General features: G+C 45.0%; 1 protein-coding gene across 1 annotated transcript; it reads left to right on the top strand.

Annotated features, from left to right (window-relative positions):
• Positions 1-6,457: 6,457 nt before the first annotated feature.
• crabp2a (cellular retinoic acid binding protein 2, a) lies at positions 6,458-14,441 on the top strand. The gene is made up of 4 exons (XM_041942609.1): positions 6,458-6,784; positions 10,843-11,021; positions 11,595-11,711; positions 13,763-14,441. Exons 1-4 carry the CDS (start codon positions 6,703-6,705, stop codon positions 13,811-13,813), a joined length of 429 nt encoding a protein of 142 aa, XP_041798543.1. The 5' UTR covers positions 6,458-6,702; the 3' UTR covers positions 13,814-14,441.
• The last annotated feature ends 4,945 nt before the right edge of the window (positions 14,442-19,386 follow it).

The following is a 19,386-nucleotide window of genomic DNA, read 5'->3' as shown; positions in this document are numbered from 1 at the left end:
CGAGCTCTTTCTTCTGCTGCAGGGTATGAGCATGCATTTGCAGCACAACACTGCTGAGAAGGCAAAATAGAAAGTGGCCACATGTTTAGAATTGAACACAGAAAATGTTTGTTCATTGTTTTTGGAGCACCGTGAAGCTCCAGGCGTCGACTGGTGCTCATGATCCCGTAAAACGTCCACAACTTTCCATTCTCAAGATCAAGATCAAGATTGTCTTTATTGTCACTGAGCATAACATGTCAATTTGTATTCTGCCACAGTGCATCATTTTTACTTTCCTTTCCTCTGGAGTAACCTTCTACAATCTTCTGCCTTGTGATTCGGTTGCAGAGAAAAACGAATAGTTTATAATTCAGCTTTTCCACTTCTTTTTTTCCTCCTTTCATTTTCTCACAGGCTGCTGGCAGAGTCATAGGACCGTGCAGAAATCACAGGACGCAGCTAAACATTATGGTATTTTTGTTTTCTGCCCAGAGGCACCAGGGAACAGCATGTCTGCTGAGTGCTTGTCAAAACAATTAAAGAACAATAACACGCATAAACGTGTTAGCATTGGGTCAGGTAATTCTGGAGACTTCAGGGACCCACAGTGGTCACATACAGTGACCAGAGGTTGACCTCCAGAGAAGTATTTAACTATGTCCATTCCTAATCCATGACATCACCAGAGGGTCTCTCTCTCTCTCCCTCTCTCTCTCAACCACACACACACACACAAACATATAGCTGCACACAGTCACAAATTCAGACACAAACACATCAACACATGCCCAAAGTCAAGAACAGTGTCTACTGAATACACACACACACACACTGACTGCAGACACACACAATCATAGCTGAGGAAAAAGCAAAAGCGAACAACAATCGTTGACTCGGGTCAAAGAGGAAAGGCTACAGAAAATAAAAGAATGAGTGCAGAGTGAGAGGCGGTGTGAGGGTGGAGGGGCAGAGCAGAAGGATGCAAGAAGAAGGAGGAGTAACATGATAAAAAAAACAGGGCTGCACTTTTATTGAACTTTTTTTGTGGTTTTAAGGAAAACAAAACACATGAGCATAAAATAAGGTGAAAAGCAGTGGAAGGATGGGAACCAGCGGCTGTTTTTCTTCTCAGCTTTCCCTCCGTTCCACCTCTTCTTTCGTCCACTTCAGCTGACTGTACTTCAAACAACCTCCCTCCTGAACATCTCCATCTGCCTCACTTCCTTTCTTCACATATTTGACCTCCCTTTTCTCCTCTCTTCTTCTCAGTCCTTCCCTCCTCCATCTTCCCGGTGAGTGTAGAGCAATTGGGCATCGTTTGGCCCATACAATGCCGTTTTACAGTGCTGTTGTCACGTCTCGGCTCGGAGGAGCCCGTGCGCTCGTTAAACTGTAGGTGGTCAGCCAGAGAGTGGACAAAGTGCAAAAAGAGAAGGGAGGCTCGGGGGAGATGGACATCCCAACGAATCAAATTTAAAAGAACCGACAAAACAAACTTTTAAAAAAAATTATTGTGATTCAGCACATCTTCAACTCTTCTCCTTCCAAGTGTAACCTCTCTCAGCTCTCGGCCTCCCTCTGTCCAGACCAACTCATGACAAATGAGCGCGATAATTAGAACCACAAAGACTGGAGGGGGAGGGTGGACAGATTTTAGGAGTGGTGGTGGTGGGGGGGTGCAGGACAAAAGGAATAGAGTGTGAGTAATACAGGCGTCTGGGTGCAACTGCGCAGGCATCAGGAGGTTTAGTCTCATGTACACAAGGAAGCTCAGCCCGACTCATGAACACACTCACGCACACTGTCCACTCTGATATACTGACGCTTTAAATAGAAGCATTCCTGGATGCAGTGACGTGATGTGTGTGGGCAGGATATTGAGTGATGATCTGAGAGTGACTCTCTCCGTTTGATTCCCGTAAAATACGATTTCACCCAGGAGGAACGTTAAATGCTGGTGGGTTTCGACACGCACACGCATGCGTGCAGACAAAGCAGAGGCGTCCCGCACTTACAGAAGACTGGCCTCGTCTTGCCGTGAATTTAACGAGAAATTTTTCCCCCAGTTTTTTTTTTTTTTTTTTTTTTTTGCTTGTTTTTAGGATTTTGGAGAGCTGTGATGACACACAATGCCATTAACACATAGTATCACACTTCTGCACATGCATTCAGCTTTCAGTCTCCATTCTTTTTTCTCATCTCTTCCTCCCTGCTCTTCTGTTTCCCTCATTTTCTGCCTCTCATTCCCACACACTAGGTTAAATGCTGCCATCTCCTCTCCCCTAATCAAACCCACATGGTTTTGGTGGGTCAGCGTGCCAGCAGCCCACACTGCTGCATACACTTTTGGCTGTGAATGTGTGCGTGTGTCACTGTGGCTGTTTGTTGTGCAACCGCTGTGCAAGTCACACAGAGCAGCGGCTCCGAAATTTTTCGGCTTGTGACCTCCTCAAACGAAACGTCCTCTTGCAAACTCAAAGGCAAAGTTCACGCCTGTGAGCTGAGAGTGATTTCTGCATGTCAGACTGTAATTCTTAAGAGGCCAGAGGAGGTAGAACTGTCCAGTATTTCACCAGAAAAGAGCAAAGATTAAAGAAAAGGACCCCGCTTTGTGCCACAGAACAGCTTTTGTTCCAGTCCTGCCCAGTTAATTGTCTCTCAACTTGTCAGATTTATCGTATGACCCCCTTCTCACCCCCACATTGACACAGAAGTAAATAAGGGAAAGATACTGTAATTGGTGGCACTTTTGTCTGCATGCGTGTGCATATCTTGTCCAGTGGCTTCCTCTGAGGGTAAAGGCCAGGAGATAATGACTTCCAGGAGCTGGTGGTGGGGAAGGCCAGGGTCAAGTTCACATCTGGGATTAGCAGGGTTACTGGGGTGAGCGGATTTTACTGGAGGTCACCCGGACGATAAAGTGGAGAATGCCACTGAAGTGTGACTTTACTACGGGCTGATCACACACACAAACTCCCACTTGTGCAGACAAGTTGCTCCCTTTCAAAAACTATGATTGCAACACGAATTTGAAAAGGGTCACAACTGTAAGAGAACACCACAATGCTGTTGCATGCAGAGTAATATGGTGCATGTCGTTTCCCATCCCACACACAGATAAGCTCCCTTTAGAACAATAAATAGACTGTAGCAGTCTTGATGTTCCACAGATAGGGGTCAAATCTGTGTCATTTGAATGAGGAGAGGAAATAGGAAACAATAAGCAGCGTAAGAGGAAGTGAACTTGGAGATATTGTACAGTTCACTCCAGTGGGAGTGTTGATACAAGGCTCAGGCTGATTTGAATGAGAGAGAGAGGAAAATAAAGTTAACGATGTCTCTCTACTGCAACTGATGTAGCTGTGACACCATGTTCAAAACATGAATATAAAACATTAGAAATAACTTTGAAATAATGTGTTTAATTGTGGATAAATTTGTTGAACATTTTTTGATTTGTCGAATCATTATTTAGTCTATTAACTGTGAGTGAGAAATGACGTTCACCACAGTGAAATCTTTAGGTTTTGTCCAACCAGCAGTTTAAAGCCCAGAGATGTACAATTTAAGATGATACTGAACAGAGAAAAGCAGCAAATCTTCACAGTGGAGCAGCTGGAAACAGAAAACGTTTTGGACTGTTTATCTTCAGTTATCAGAATAGTTGGCCGTTCACCTTCTGTTGATCCATTCATCGAGCACTTCTCAGCGCTGTACAATATCATTTCAGGTGTCAGGTTTTCCAAAAGAGAGACAGAAATCGAAGGGCTCTCCTCCTTCTCCCATATTAATGACGCTCTTTATTCTCTCACTCTTTCTGTGACCGTCCAGTGTGTCTGCGCTGTCAACTCAGGCTGGTAAGAGTCAAACTTTATTGCAAGCAAGTCACAAGGTTTTGCTTGCACGTGGCGCAGCCTGTGAATCTCAGTTGATATCAGTTACCAGCAGGGATCTTGGTATGATGGAGAACTCAGAAAGATGAAAATGACAGAACAAAGGACGTGAACAGTATACTGGTGGATAATGGTTGGACGGGAACACGAGGAAATGAAAATGATTGAAATAAAGTTGGCAGCGAAGGAGCAAACTAATACTTCTTACCCCTCCAAAGACAGAGTCTCTCTTTACATATCTGTCGCCTTCTTTCTTTGGCTGTTTCTCAACCTCTCCATCTCTGTCACTATCTGTTTGCCTTTGATCTCTTTGCTGACTCACTCTCCCTATCCCTTTCTCCTCAACAATGAGATAAAAAATGACCTGCGCTCTCGTCTCTAACTTTCTCACTAACTTCCCCCCCTTTTCTTTCTCCTCCTTTCCATCCTCTCCCCTTCTGTTTTCCCCTTCTCCCTCTCATCAGCGTGCTTGAGGAATGTGTCAGAGCAGCACAAAAGAACAAAAGGAGGAGGAGGAGGAGGAAGAAAAGGAGGGGGAGAGAAAGTTGCGTGAGGTAAAGGAGAGGCAGAAAGGAAAAAGGGGGAATGGAGGGAAGGAATGAGCGCAGAGAGAAAGGTTGAGAGGAGCAGAATACGGTTGAGTGGACCTGAATGCTGAGCGGTGCTTTGTCATCACGTGCTGACATGCAGCATCACACACATTTCAGAGCTCTTTATCGAGCCCCCTCTGAGCAGCACGCACACAAGATGGGTGAGGCTGTCGCTGTGCTATACTGCACAGCTGCCTGTTTGATCCAGCGGCCTCTGATGCATTTCTTGTTGTGTCATGGTAATATGCTGATGACCTGCGGGGAGGCTGAAGATTAATTTTCCCAACACCGGACAGCTCTCCATTGTAACCTTTGTGTTGGCATCGGTCACTTTCAAACCGCAGTCATGATCAATCCCCTCCCTCTGAACAGGCCATGTTTGACAGACCACCATGGCAGCAGTGAGGCACACTGATGTGGTTGAATAGATATACTCTTCTTTAGATGTGGAGCCATTTCGCCTTTAAGGTGCTTTTCTGCTTTACTGACAGGTTGTCTTGTTTCGATTTTGTCAGAGCAGAGCATGAAAGAGTTAACAACTGCAAGCTGGCTGCAACAAGTGAATGACAGGAGAGAAAAAGAGAGGATGGGAGAGGAAATTGCAGCTCTGATATGGCTGCCTAATGGCTCACCTCTGTTGTCTGGACCACGAGTAACTTGTGAGGACATGCTGTGATGGTGGCACGGTGTGTGGCCAGAAAAGAGCGCGCGTGTGTACGTGCACTGATGAAGGAAACAATGTGAGCGACTTTTGTTCGCATCAAACGGAGCCGAAGGGCCCGCTTCAAGGCCCTGGATTTGGACGCAGGTCTGTGCGTAAAAGCGCATATCGCGTTACCAAATGTCAATCTGAGGCTGTTATTCACCTTTGTTAGTCAGTGCGTCTTTGTTGTAAATCTGACACTGAGCCGGTGTCTACACGGATCCTGTGGCTGGTTGGGGGACCTTCTCCTGATGCCGCCCCTCCTTCCTCAAAGTCGCCCGGTTTACCTGGCGCTAATTCGCCGTGCAGTGTGGCGGATGGGATCATCCATCAAGAGTCAATAGTTAACGTCTCCTTTGTCCCGTTGCCATCCATCATCGGCGCGTGCGTGCGCGCATACATACAGTGTGTGTGGTAGTGTGCGTGCTCTTTATAGGACTACCTCCGACCCCGCGGGCCCCTGACCCTGCCCCACTGGCCCGTCTGACGCGCCTCCTCCTCCTCTCTCCCCTTTCTTCCGTCTGAGCAGCGGGGGGCGAAAAGCTCTGAGGACACACCGCCGACCTGCGCCAATCCCACCTCTTACTTTAATCTCTGCCCCTCTTTCTTTGCCTCCCTCATGGGTTCGGGGTGTTTCTTCTTCTGACGCAGGCACCGTTAAATGGATAGCCCACCGGTCGAGGCCAGAGGCTGTATCCCATTACCACCGCTTTTATTTTTATGACACAGCGCCGTGGCGCACAGGAGGCTGGGGGTGAACTTGGCCTCTTCGTCTCTCTCCACGCACGCACGCACGCACGCACACACACACACACACACACACACACACATTTTGCCTTCTATTCAGTGCGCCAGTTGACTGGTTCTTCCTTCGCACCGCCCTGCCAAGACGACATGTTCTGTCAACAGACTGGCCTGGCTGACATCCTCCCTGTTTTGTACCAATAATGTTGAAGTCATTCATTCATGCGTGCCATTACTGACTGCATCGCAAGTGGCAAAACACATCCTACACCTAAACTCAATATTATTTGAAGTCCGCAGAGGTTTCTCCAGAGCGCACAGGGCGCGGTCATTTTGGCTCATTCAAGATACGCGCGTGCAGGAGAGGCGTCTGCTAATGCTGGCTGCGTGGGCAGCTCTGAAGCGCACATGTTGCCTCCAGGGGCGTGGTCAGGTCGAGGCACTGTAGACCTCTGCCTGTTATCTGTTGGCCTGCGAGGCGTGTCCGTATAGAAAGGGGCGTGTGCATCCCTACACAAGTATCTTTGCTGCCTGTGCCATTCATTTGTGGCGCAGCCGCTTCTAACGCGCACCGGCACATAGGTGAGATACGATCTCTGACAGTCGGTCACTCATCCCGAGAAGAGGGCAGCGGTAACTGGCCAGGCAGAGTAAAAGCATCCGGCGCGCCCACATATCCAGATCCAGTCTAAAAGGGACAGTTGGAGCATTTTTGACGCAAGAAGCGCACCGACCACAGTTGGACCTGACAGTTGACCTACATTAATCCCCGAACTACCGGCAGCCGAGTATGGAGCGGAAAATCCCCGATTTCGCCGGCACCTGGGAGATGAAGAGCTCTGAAAACTTCGAGGAACTCTTAAAAAAGCTGGGTAAGTGATGGAAAAGTGTAGTTTAAAAAGACCTCACCATAGCCTAATGTGGCAGCTTGACTGATTTTTTGCGCGACAGTGGTTTCGTATGAAGCCTTTATTTCTGTGCGCAGTGACACAGATCAGATGTGTCAGCTCAAACTGTAGCTTTCTCAGCACATTATAGGTCAACTCTTCCTCTGTGTCCGTGCGCCATCGAGGATCACCCTCTGTATCGCATGGGTGGGGGGTCTTTGTCATTCTGCAGAACCCAAAATTCAGTGCTTGGCCCCCAGCCAGCCTCAACCCCCCTGCCCCCCCAGCACAATAGAGACAAACGGTGGCACATCTGTCTGTGTCACAGCCTCCAATTGTATGTGTGTGTGTGTGTGTGTGTGTGTTAAGAGGACCGTTATGGCACGATACAGTGAAGGACAGTCGCATCATTATCTGAAGTGACAGTCGGGGAAAATGACAAACACCTGCTGCTGAGATTCATTTTTTTTTAACATCACTGGTGCAGTTGGAGTCTGGACAAGCGTCAGGGTGTGTGTGCTTGTGCGTGCTCGGTGTTAGAGCCGTCTGTCGTGAGCAGCCAATTAGATGACTTGCCAGTGCACACCTGGAATTCAAATCATCACGTAAGGGCACACAGGAGATGACTGTATGAGACAAACAACGCCGCCTTTTATCTCTCTCTCTCTCGCTCTTTCACACATACACACACGCACACGCACACACACACACACACACAGTCTTCTGCATCTGAAGATTATTGAAATAGCTGTTAACTGGTACAATTGTTTCGACTATTGACACACCTCCAAAGGGCGGGGGCGCGAATTCCAACTTTCCTGTTAGACTGACGTACCAATTAGCGTCTAATAGGTCTCTAACTCTATTTATCTTCAATCTCTATCTCTCTCTCTCTCTCTCTCTCTCTCTCTCTCTCTGTGTGTGTGTGTGTGTGTGTGTGTGTGTGTCAGACGGAAAGTGGGACCAAAGGAAAAGATGGCAACATGATGGCACCGTGCGCAATAATCAATGTGCAAGCTTTTACATGCGCGTTTGTGCTTTTTAATGTCCCTGTGAAGTATGTGCAAGAGATAGGAGGTCTCAGACAAGTATTCATGGAGGAGGAACTGCAGCAAGAATGCAGGTTAAACTCTCTCACACACGTATCACCGCATGTGTTCCTGTATTTCCCTCTGCACTGGCTTGACTGACAGAGAGGAATGGCCCTTGGTTGCATTGGGGAGAAAAGCGCAGCTGTATGCAGCCTGTCAGCACCCAGCACCCTCCTCCTTCCCTCCATCCTCTCTTCCCTTCCTCACCCGTTCTCCTCCCCTCTTCCTCCTCTCCCCCGTGTCCCAAATGCTTCCTCTGCCCTCTGCTCTTTGACCTCTGACCCTGACCGTCTGTCTACCTATCTCTGTGTGTGTGTGTGTGTGTGTCCTCATGTGGTCAGGTCTGTGTGAACTTTAAGGATTTTGGTCACAGATTCACAGAGTCTATGCAGGTAATTTTCTAACTTCTAACAACTGGCAGTTACTTGAGAAGCTTCAGCCCCCTCAGTGGCTCCCAAATGGTCCACAGGCCAGCACTTGACTCCTGCGTCTGAGCCAACAGACTGAGGAGACTCTGAGGTCAGCTCGTGTCTCCAGGTCGGTTTGTTGCCTGAAATAATCTGAGCTTTTAGGAAGGCGACTTTTCTTAAGCAGAGTTATATTTCAAACTAAGGGTCCTGGAGCTGTAAAGGCATGTTTGCAGCAATGTGCTGTGTTAAACCCTAAAACTCAGCTTACCCACTTGTAGTCATTTTATACAGTGCATATATCATGGGAAGTGGCACCAAATGTATTTATTTTTTTGTTTCTCTCATTATCTGTGTTTTAAGGCTAAATTCATGCATTGATTTTGGGTCATTTTTTGTGGTTTCTCAACAGTTTCCATCTGGAGGTCATGTTTATGGTTTGCGACTAACAATAATTTCCATTGTCAACAAAGTCAGTTTTCAACTGCTAAATTGCTTAGTTCAAAATTTCACAAAATGGTTTAAAAGTACAGCAAATCCTCACATTTTTATAACAACAGGCAAAAATTTGACATTCATTGCTTCATAAGAGAGCATTGTCTAAAATGATGGAAATTCATTTTCTACAATCGACCAATCATTTCTGCATGACCGACCCTTGCAACCATATCACTGTATGGGGTGGTGGAAGCAGCATTTATATTGTTTGCTTCAATAAAAGTTGCAATGCCACAGTGTAAAAATACTCCATTATAAGTAAAGGTCCTTCATTTAAAACTTTTGTAAAGTAAAAGTACATAATGCCATTAGAATGGCCTCAAAGTGTTACACATATCATAAGCAGCGTTTCAATGTTGCAGCTGTCCGAGGTGCAGCTGACATGAATTTATTTGCATGCCGCTGGATAGTTTAATCTATAATGTTCATGTTTTGTAAGATATGCTGTGGATGAACATTTCTATCTCAGGTATCAATTGTAACAATAACTGTCACCACAGTAAATTTAGTGCAGTAAAAAGTACAACATTTTCCCTGGAAATGTGTCAGATTATTGCAATATTTCAACTATAGTTATAAAGTACAAATAATGCATTTAATTACAGCCCTTGAGTACATGTGCTTACTTTCCACCCCTTACTGTACATCTGTGAAACTGTACAAAATATAATTAAAAGAAAAGTTATAATAAGACCATGTCTCGGGTACAATGTACAGCCCCATGCAAGAGCTTCAATTAGAAATAAAGCTGTTTGTTAAATAATCTGTCCGCCCCCTCCCTGCCAAAAAACAAAACAAAACAAAAAAAGCAGCTGCCAAAGGGTGAAAATTGAAAATCCTGTATAGTGATGTCCTTACAATGAGTTTTACACAATGCATCATACACAAAATCCATCTGCACACACTGAGACGATGACAATGCACATACAGTGTGAGTGCAGCGCATACAGTGCACAGTCTGGACATCCTGATGCTCGCCGAATGACTCTGCACTTCGGAGTGTGTATATATTTACCCTTGGTGACAGGTGGGAATGTGTGAGAGGTGAGAAGTGCGAAACCCAACTCGACGGCAGATACACACTGGACGACGCACACACACTTCCCCTCACACTTGGACAGAGATCTTCACACACTGCACACAGACCACTGGCCCCTCGTCTGTGTGGCCCCCCTCCCCATCATCACTCCCTCCCTCCTCACCGGCCGGCACCTCGTTCCCTCTCTTTTCCCACGCTGTATCATCGGCTTCACTGCCATCTCTCTCTCTAACAATGCTGATTATGTCACAGAAAGCACAAACCACCACATTAATCCTGTGTGTGGGTGTGTGTGTACATGTATTACTCATGTTGTGGGGACTTAAATCTGTTTACACAGTCACATTGTGGTGACTCGCCTTCCTTATGAGGACAAAACACAAGCCCCCATAACAAAAATATTAAATTTTAGGGTGAAACCTGGGGTTAGGCTTGGGGGTAGGGTTAGGGTAAGTCTCCAGGGAGTGAATATAAGCATATGTAATGTCCTTTGAAGTGATGGAAACACGCCTGTCTGTGGATGCGTGTGCACGCGAAGACGATTAACTGTGAGGGGAATGCAGATGTGCTGGCCGTGCTTTGTCATATGACCTCATTGTTTCCTCTGTCATCATTGGATGGAGGCGTGCAATGCTAGGCTGCTCCTTTTACCCTGAGTGTGCAGGAGAAAACTGAAGAAGCAGCAACACTGCACCACTCGAGCGCACACACACGAACACACAAACAGCTCAAGGCAAGTGTTTAGTTTGCTTTGCCCCTCAGGGCTTTATTCTATAAACCAGCACTGTGACAGAAAAGATCTGTCCTAATGAACTGAGCTCACACCTTCTGTTGTTTACTGCTTACATGGGAATATTCTGGACAGCTTGTCCATATTTCATATCTATGTCTATATACTGATATGAATGTATTTAAATCAACCTTCAATCTCCTCTTACATGTTCTCTCTCCTCTAGTTTTGTCATTATCTCCTTATCTTAAGTGTGGTCTTTTGTTTCGTTTTTTTAGGTGTGAACATGATGCTGCGTATGATTGCGGTGAAGGCAGCCTCCAAGCCGCTGGTGGAGATCACGCAGGACGGAGAGACACTGTCCATTAAAACCTCAACCACAGTCCGCACCACCCACATCAACTTCACTGTGGGGCATGAGTTCAATGAGGCCACGGTGGACGGACGTCCCTGCACGGTACACAGCACAAGGACACAGATGCTCTCTCACTTCTACTGTTTTTGCATTTTCACAAACACACACAGTAGAAATAGACGAATGGAGAGGGAGTTGTCCAGATTACATCAATCTGTTTAATTTGGCTTTTCATCATATTGGACTGATAGCATATCTTTACCACTCCCTTGGTCTCTGAAGGCCTATCATTCTACACTATGCTCCTTCACACTCTTAACGGCCGCTTTCAACTTGCCGTCTTCCTCCATTCCCCCGTCTTGCCCTTTCCTACCCTCCGTCCCTCCCTAATTCTCCCTGTTGCTTTCCCCGTTTTCCCATAGATGGCCTCTGTTTGGCCGTCTCCAAAGCAAACACATGCAACCAGCCAGCACTTCCCTCTCGTAACGATGAGCGCATCACAAGTTATCACCTCTCAGTGATCTCCCTGCTCCACCTTTCTTGTCTTCTCCCTCCATTGGCCACTCGCTCATTGTCTCCCTTTCCCTTTCCATAGCATTGTTTACATCTGTGCATTCATTCATCTATACATCCAAAAATCAACATGACTCCTTCTCTCTCTCTCTCTGTCCTCAGAGTTTTCCACGTTGGGAAACCGACAGTAAAATCAGCTGTGAGCAGACTCTGCAGAAAGGAGAAGGGCCCAAGACATCCTGGACCCGAGAGATCACCAATGATGGCAAGCTGATCCTGGTAAAGCACACAAACTATCCACTAAACAAGAGTTTAGATTTAGAACCAGCAAGGGTAACACTTAACTGCAAATTACAGAGCACAAATTACTGTGTCATTTTGTTGTATATATAGAGTGTCAATAAAATTCTTAACCATATCCACATACCTGTAGTGTAGTCCGTGACTTGGGCTTGACTCATATCTGTTTTAATTACTTGTGACTTAAATTGGACTTTTGCATTTCACATGGAATGACTCGACTCCTAAGAAAGTTCATTCTTGACCCTGGAAAGAAGCTCTTTGACAAGAAAACCAAAGGAAATCTCAACTCAAGGCAGCTTACTAACCTTTTCTGGAACTTTGAACCCCATCTCACAGATTTCTCAGTTGTTCACATGACCCAAGTGTGTGACATGCACACAAATTATAAGAGATGACAACTAATGCCAAGTCCGTCTGTTGCTGAAGACCATGACAAACCTTTAGTAAGAGGACCTTGAGTATTTGTCCAAACTCACAAATGATGCTTTTGTGTGTGGTAACGGATGCTGTGCAGGCCATTTAACCAAATTTTGGCAATTAGCATTTTTTCTATGCCAGAATTGTCTTTAGTGGTGACTAAACATTTCAGGTAGGCTGCTGTTGTTTAGCAACTCTCCTCAGAGGTGAACATGTCATATTTTATACTGCACATTGCTCAGAAAAACAGGTTTGTTATTGAGTAAAAACTGCATTAAATTCGCCCCCTGTATCATTTATACTTTGTACTATTTATTACTCTGGCAGCACATAAAAACTTAAATGGACACATATGTTCAGCTGTTATTTCCTTTCCCAAACTACAGTACTATACCCCAGTAATTTTAGTAAGCAGCTATGACTTCAAAAGAATGCTGAGTAGCGTTAATTTCTGCACCCTTTACTTATTTACCACCAGATTTAAAAAGGTTTGAAAGTGTTTTGATTGTTTTGTACTCTGACTGTGCCTCAGGATTTTTTGTAAGCCCATTGTATCTTAAAATTATTTATACAAAAACTAGATTATTAATTCCTAATTTGTTACCTATGTATATTATTCTATATTGCATCACAAACACAGTATGTACAAAAAATACTGCATTGTATTCTTCCCTGTGTCACTTTCACCAACCTCCGATCTTCCTCACAGCACACACATTTTTGTACTGGTAGCTACGTATTTTATTGGTGCCCCATTTGTACAACAGAATTACACTGTAATTTGCGGGCTATGATTTTAAGTGGTGCCCTTAGATTATAAATCATATAATTGTGCTCAGAGAACCATAATGCCAATCTAATTATGCTCCCCCGCAGAAGATGAAAGCGTTTCTGTTGAAATTATGAATGCACGTGCAGGTCTCAGCATGAAGTCATGACAGTGAGCGTACAAACAAAATGAAATGAGAGCAAGCCAAACAAGCCACTACGTTATGTTAGTGATGTCTGCAGTGAAAGCTGATAATGAAACACTAAACAGGTACAGGCTGAACATGATTTTCTAATAATTATTACCTGTTTGCACAGTTTTGTTCTGCTGCTGACAGCTACCAAAACCTCTGTGAATGCTCTGCTTCACAAACACAACTGTGTTCGATAAGAAACCCCACCCAGCTGGCACTTCAGGTTGCCTCAGACAACTTTTGATTCCAAATAATCATTTTACCCGAGTCTGCCGGTAAACCAGTCCAACCAGAGGTGACACACGCTCTGGTCCGTTCTGGAGTCAAGCGTTTTTAGATTGGAGTTCATGGCTAAATCTAAGACTCCTGATGGGCTCTTGAGCATCAAATCCACAACTGCCTTTGAGAAGCCAGCAGAAAAATAGCTCTGACTTTCTGAGTAGAGCAACAACTTTCTGTAAAAAGTGCTGGTTCAAAACAGCTTGGCACAGTAAGATTATGGTGGTCATAACTGCTGAAGGCGTTAAAAATAGCTTGGACATTTAGAGAGAATCAACATGAATGGCATGCTCTAAGACTCAACTTTTCACACTTAACAGATAACCGTGCCAGTCCATGTTTAACATCCACATTCTCCTCTCTTTTCAGACCATGAGAGCAGACGATGTGATTTGCACCAGAGTCTACGAACGACAATGAACAAGAGCACTTCTCACTTCTCGTCCTTCCAGCCCCCCGCCCTCCTCTCCTGCATCACCACTTGCGTCACTGGTCCTCTTTGTTAAGGCAGCGCTGGGCGATAGTCTGTAGTTTTAGTCCACTATCTCTTCACTATGTAATAAATGTGGTTATTGTATCTAGTATGTCACATATCTACACTATGGTCTTAGCTCCTGAGTTATCTGTCCCTCTCTCCAGCTCCGTCAAACGTGACCAGCTGGGTTTTAAACATGTTTGTTGCATTGTATGTTGGATTTGCTGAGTGACAGCTCATTTATTTGGCATTGTGTGTGTGTGTGCATGTGTGTGTGTGTGTGTGCGTGTGTGTGTGTGGCAGAGGTGTGAGACTATATTTGTAGATGTGTAAACCAATCTTTGAGCTCTTCCAGTTTCAGGTCAGTTTTGATGTGTCCCTCCTCTCTGATCCTTCAGCCCTGCCCCACAACGTTAACCTTTTCTATCTCACAACGACATTTTATATTTATTACTACACTAGGAGTCTGATACAGTACTGCTAAAGTTTTTATTTTGTGTCTCTTTTATATGAAATGTGATCATAGGAAACAACACTTTCTATGGGAAAACAATAAAGCATGATATTAACTCACTCTGGCGTAGAGTCTTGGCCATCTTGTACTGAAAACCATTAGGAGCATTTAACAGTGCATATGTTTTATGGTTTGTGTGTGTAGCTGCTGAATATGTGCACATTAGATGGCACATTATTTTAGGCTTTCCGTCAGCTGTCTGCAACTAGAATAACTTGTCTGTCCCCTCCCTCCCTCCCTGTCTCTCTCTCTCTCCCTCTCACTGTTTTTGTCTTCCCATCCCTCCCGCCCTTCTTCTCCGTCAATCATCTCTCTGCCACATGCCCTCGCTATTCCTTCTTCACTGTGCGTCAAGGCAGAAAATGTTTCCATTTTGACTTTTTTTTCCCGTCTGTCTGCGCACTTTTATCACACATTTCATGTGGATCTGTTCATCCTGCAACTTTCCCTGGCATGTGAAGCGACACACAGGGAGCCAGCAGCAGGAATGCCACCATTAGACTCGGTTTGATTTCCATTTCATTCGCCAGCTGGTTAAACTTGGTTCATATTTCTCTGGAAAGTATTTGAAGGCTGCATGACTTAAAGGAATAGTTTTGGGAAAATCACCTTTCCTGACAGAGATTAGATGAGAAGACTGATAGAATCCTGATGTCTGCAGCTGTTTACCTTAGCTCATGACAAAGACTGGAAACAGGGGGACACAGTTCGTCCAGTCCATGTACAAAGATAACACCCAGCACCTCTAAAGGTTGTTATATCTCATTTGTTTAATCCTCAGAAAACAGTGTATAAAAGCAGTAATTTGTAATCTTTACAGGAGCTGTATACCAGATTAATTGTTAGCCGGGACCAGTAACTTTATGGAGTCTCCCCTGGTTGCCTGGCAATGGCTCAAAACCAGGGCATAGTCCTATCCATAGTCCCCTTAAAACTGTAAACTGTTGTCTTTTTACGTTTTGGTTTGTCAGAACAGAAGAAATGCCAATTGGATTACAGGGTACAGCTGATTGACAGCAGATGTTCTTAACAAGGAGTGGGCTATTAAGGGACCTGGAAATGAAAGAGGGGCTGGGGAGAAAGATGGATGACACTGGGTTCACACACACGTACAGTCAAACAACAAGTAAAAACTAGATAGGGAGGGATTCCTGAGAGAGGAATTTAGTGATGCTAAAACTCTTATTTTTTTTGCAAAGTATCTCTACTTTATTTCTCTTCGTGCCCTGCAGCTGTGTGTAGTTACAGTGTGACCTCAATAAAGCCCCCTCCTCTGCCTCTCTCCCTAATAAAAGGGGTAAATAACTACCCCTCCCTCACTGTTTATTACCCCCTGGGGCAGTAAAAGGCAGCTGTCTGGCCCCCTTCAAAACGCCTGGCCTGCACTGGACCCCCGTAAAAAACACACATATACACTCACACACACATTCACATACCAAACTAAAAACACACATTCTGGGGACTCTTCACACATACCATCAAACACTCACACTGTACACGCAGCTCATAAAACACATGGCTCACCCAAAAGGTGCCGGTCGCACAAAAACCTGGGAAAAGACGTAGCACCACAAGATGCAAGCCTAGAAGGCAGGAACAGGCTGAACACACCATCTCTGCTGCCGACATCATGACTGCATCGTTATCCCTGCAGGTTCTTGGCTTTGCAGAAAGTCTAACAAGGAACAGAAGACGAGTTGGCAACATCCTAACCTCACCACACTCCCTGTAAGTCAAGAAATAAATAGGGACATGCTGTAGAAAGAGTAAAAACACCCATACTCATGCATACCTGCAAAATAAAAAACACCTGTGTGATGAATGAATACACCTACAGCTAATGCACTTCCATCACATCCATCAGAAATAAGGGGGAAACTGATACCCTTTTAAAGCGTCTAGCAGGGTAACCATAGCTATCTGAATAGAAACCAAACGTTGCTGCCATTGACGCTCGTGTGAGAGCGGGTTAGTTTAGGTGCCCAGCGGCCACGGCTGAGTCAGGTTGCAGTTTGACAGATGACTTATGTGCAGGGCGGAGTGGAGTGTGTCTGCTTGTCTGCATACTTGAGTGTATGTCACAAAAGTCAAGATGGGTGATTGATTTGTGATCTGGGAGAAGCAATTACTGCCATGCGGGTCAAGTGAATTCTGGGTTAGATGGTAAAGAAGTGCAAGGGCTTGCAGAAAAATGCCCTGTAGGTGGTGGCAGGAAAAAAAAGAGCCCCCATACCTTCGTCTGCTATTGCACACACACACAAATTCATAGAAAGAGCATGCATGTGACAGTGTGATGACAGGTGAGTGTCATTAAACACCCTCACATACTGTACTGTCTATGCAGGATATTGATTTACACCCACACACACACACACCTGCAGGCCTGCACAAACTGATACACACACACCTAGCACCGTGGTAAAGAGCACCATCTCCTGTGGCAAACGCAATTAGACCACCCAGAAACCTTTGAGGGCTCTTGTAAAACTTTGGTCAAGAATAGTACACATGAAGGCATACCACACACACACTGCTGCTTACAGTTTGAACATTTACTGGAGGAAAGTAGAAAAAAGGACTCTACACACTAGCCCTCTTGGCATGCATGATTTTTACACACACCCATATGTTAAAAAAAAAAAAGAAATTAGGTTTTAAATGTCACTTAAGTCACTTAAAATCCGCTTCTTTCTTTGTCAAGATGCAGTTATTGAGAAACATGACAGACATGAAAGTGGGGAAATCTGGAAATCATGATTACATGGTTGGCACCTTTGCCCACTGAGCCATACAGGACACCCAAACCAACAACCTTCAGAAACTGTCTGGGCAGAGAATCCCTCCATTAGGAAAAAAATAAAATCAGAGAGGCGTGGAACGGAGAGACACGGAGACATGGAGACGCTGAGTCAGAGACTACAGGAGGAATGAGGTTAGGACAAAAAGCTTCCTTTTAGCTTCCTCGTCTAATTCAAAATGATTCACTCACTCACACAAAAAAGGGATTTATGTACGTACTTTGCTCAGACTTCTACAGATCTACTGTCAGCTCAGTGGGGAGAATCCCCAAACGGTTCATCACCAGTCTTGCACAAGCACCATCATCCAAGACAATGGTCTTACAGTATACCAGAAGTAGAGTGAATGAAGTCTTTGTGGAGATAAAGAATGTAGTGATAAATCTGATTACAGCCTCTGACGGTGACCTCTGGATAGATGGAGGGAGATGAGAAGATAGAGGATATCGCTTGAAGACAGAATAAGAGAAAGAGGCAGAGTGTGTGAGGCGTTAAAGAGGGAGAAGTCTCCTCTCACACAGGAATTTGGCTTTATAATGATGTTATTTTCAGATAGGCAAAGCCTACGGCTAAAAGAAGGTGGACACCAAAACAAGGCAAAGCACAGAAAAGTGGACAGAATTCACTTTCCAATCCAGCTGGGTACAGATGCAGGACAAAGGCACCATGCAAATTCTATCTAAGTTTAGACTGTGCAGCTTGATTATGAGAAACATCTAAGTACACCTTTACATGTTTGTGTATCCTGCGTTTTGTTCTCATAGATTTATGCTCTGCAAAAGTCCTTGAATGGCAAAACATTGCATTATATAATTTTGGTGGTAATGCAATATTATAAAGAATTTCTCCTTTAAAACTGCAATAGTACACCCGCATGTGACTGTTGAGCATCTTATTTCAAGATACTGGTTTTGGTCGATGAGGCCTGGCTCACAGTCTGGGTTGCAGTTCATCCCACAAAGGTTGAATGGGCTTCATGGACCTCGCTTTGTGCATGCAGACACAGCCTTTCTCAATCACGTGTCAAAAAAGTTAGAAATACTCTGCAGTAGAAAAGATGTCTGTATTCTGTAACGTACACGTCGGTGGGCAGGTGTGTCCGCATATTTTGCTCACATAGTGTCACATGTGCACACGCAGCCAGCAACGTAGAAATTATATGCAGAGAAGAAGAGAGTGAGAAAGGGGGGGTGTGAAGAGAGGCACCCAGGAGGATCATCAGGCATTACAGGGTGATCAACTGTCAGAGCGCTATGACTCATTCTGTTGTTTTTACACACACACACACACACACACACACACACACACACACACACACACACACACACACACACACACACACACACACACACACACACATGCAGGCATATCCCCATTTAATCAATAACTTGTTTGGTTTAAACATGTAGATAAAATGTATCCTTCAAAGCTATATAATAATATCTGGAGTTACATTAGTGGCACTTTTAAAGGGTCTGGATTTTCTACTACATACATGAGGTTCAGCTTATCACCTTCTTTATTTTCTCTCCCTTCCTCACTCTCTTCATCCGTTTCCTCTTTTGACCAGCTCCAGACGGCGGCCAGGCCAAAGCATACCAGAGACAGGCACGTCATAACTGGACACAGTGCAACGCTGGCTGAGGTGTGCTGCGGTGTCGTTTGATTGGCTGCAGAAGACTGCGATTTGGGAAACGGGTGAAGGAAGCACACCTTGTAAAAAACCTAGTGGCTGCTGCACATGCACGCAAACACACCACACACACACACACACACACACACACATTGGAACGTGTGTCTGCATGAAAAGAAATTTAAATGTGCTTCCAACAAGTGGGCATGTGTGCGTGAGCGTGATCTGAAACAGTAAAGCCGTGCACTCTTCAAGACGCACAGACAGAAAGTTGTGATAACCACAGGTGTGAAAAGTTGGCACAGCGGCTGCTAAACCAAACAAGAGTGACAGTGCAGGAGCACCTGGTGACAGATAGAAAACAGGCTCATCTACTAACACTAAACTGTCACTACCGTCTAACTTATCCACAAATCATGGCCTCTGTGCTGCACTGATAATATGTAACACAGTGGTGCTATGGTCTCCTACTGGCCCCCATCTATCCGTCTGCACAACCAAGCTCTATGTCTGACGATGATTTACAGATCGACCAAAATGGCAAAATATCCCATGGACATGCCAACTATTGTA

This window comes from Chelmon rostratus, chromosome 8 (assembly GCF_017976325.1).
Source record: "Chelmon rostratus isolate fCheRos1 chromosome 8, fCheRos1.pri, whole genome shotgun sequence".
Classification (NCBI taxonomy): domain Eukaryota; kingdom Metazoa; phylum Chordata; class Actinopteri; order Chaetodontiformes; family Chaetodontidae; genus Chelmon; species Chelmon rostratus.
Note: the sequence above shows the minus strand (reverse complement) of the source record. Positions and strands in the feature narration are given on the sequence as shown.

What these genes read in the sequence shown, in the direction of transcription:
- crabp2a (XM_041942609.1), top strand. Translation starts at nt 6,703, where the DNA reads ATGGAGCGGAAAATCCCCGATTTCGCCGGCACCTGGGAGATGAAGAGC. An exon ending in TGGACGGACGTCCCTGCACG is followed by an intron (nt 11,022 to 11,594) that starts GTACACAGCACA and finishes CTCTGTCCTCAG; the next exon opens with AGTTTTCCACGTTGGGAAAC. An exon ending in ATGATGGCAAGCTGATCCTG is followed by an intron (nt 11,712 to 13,762) that starts GTAAAGCACACA and finishes CTCTCTTTTCAG; the next exon opens with ACCATGAGAGCAGACGATGT.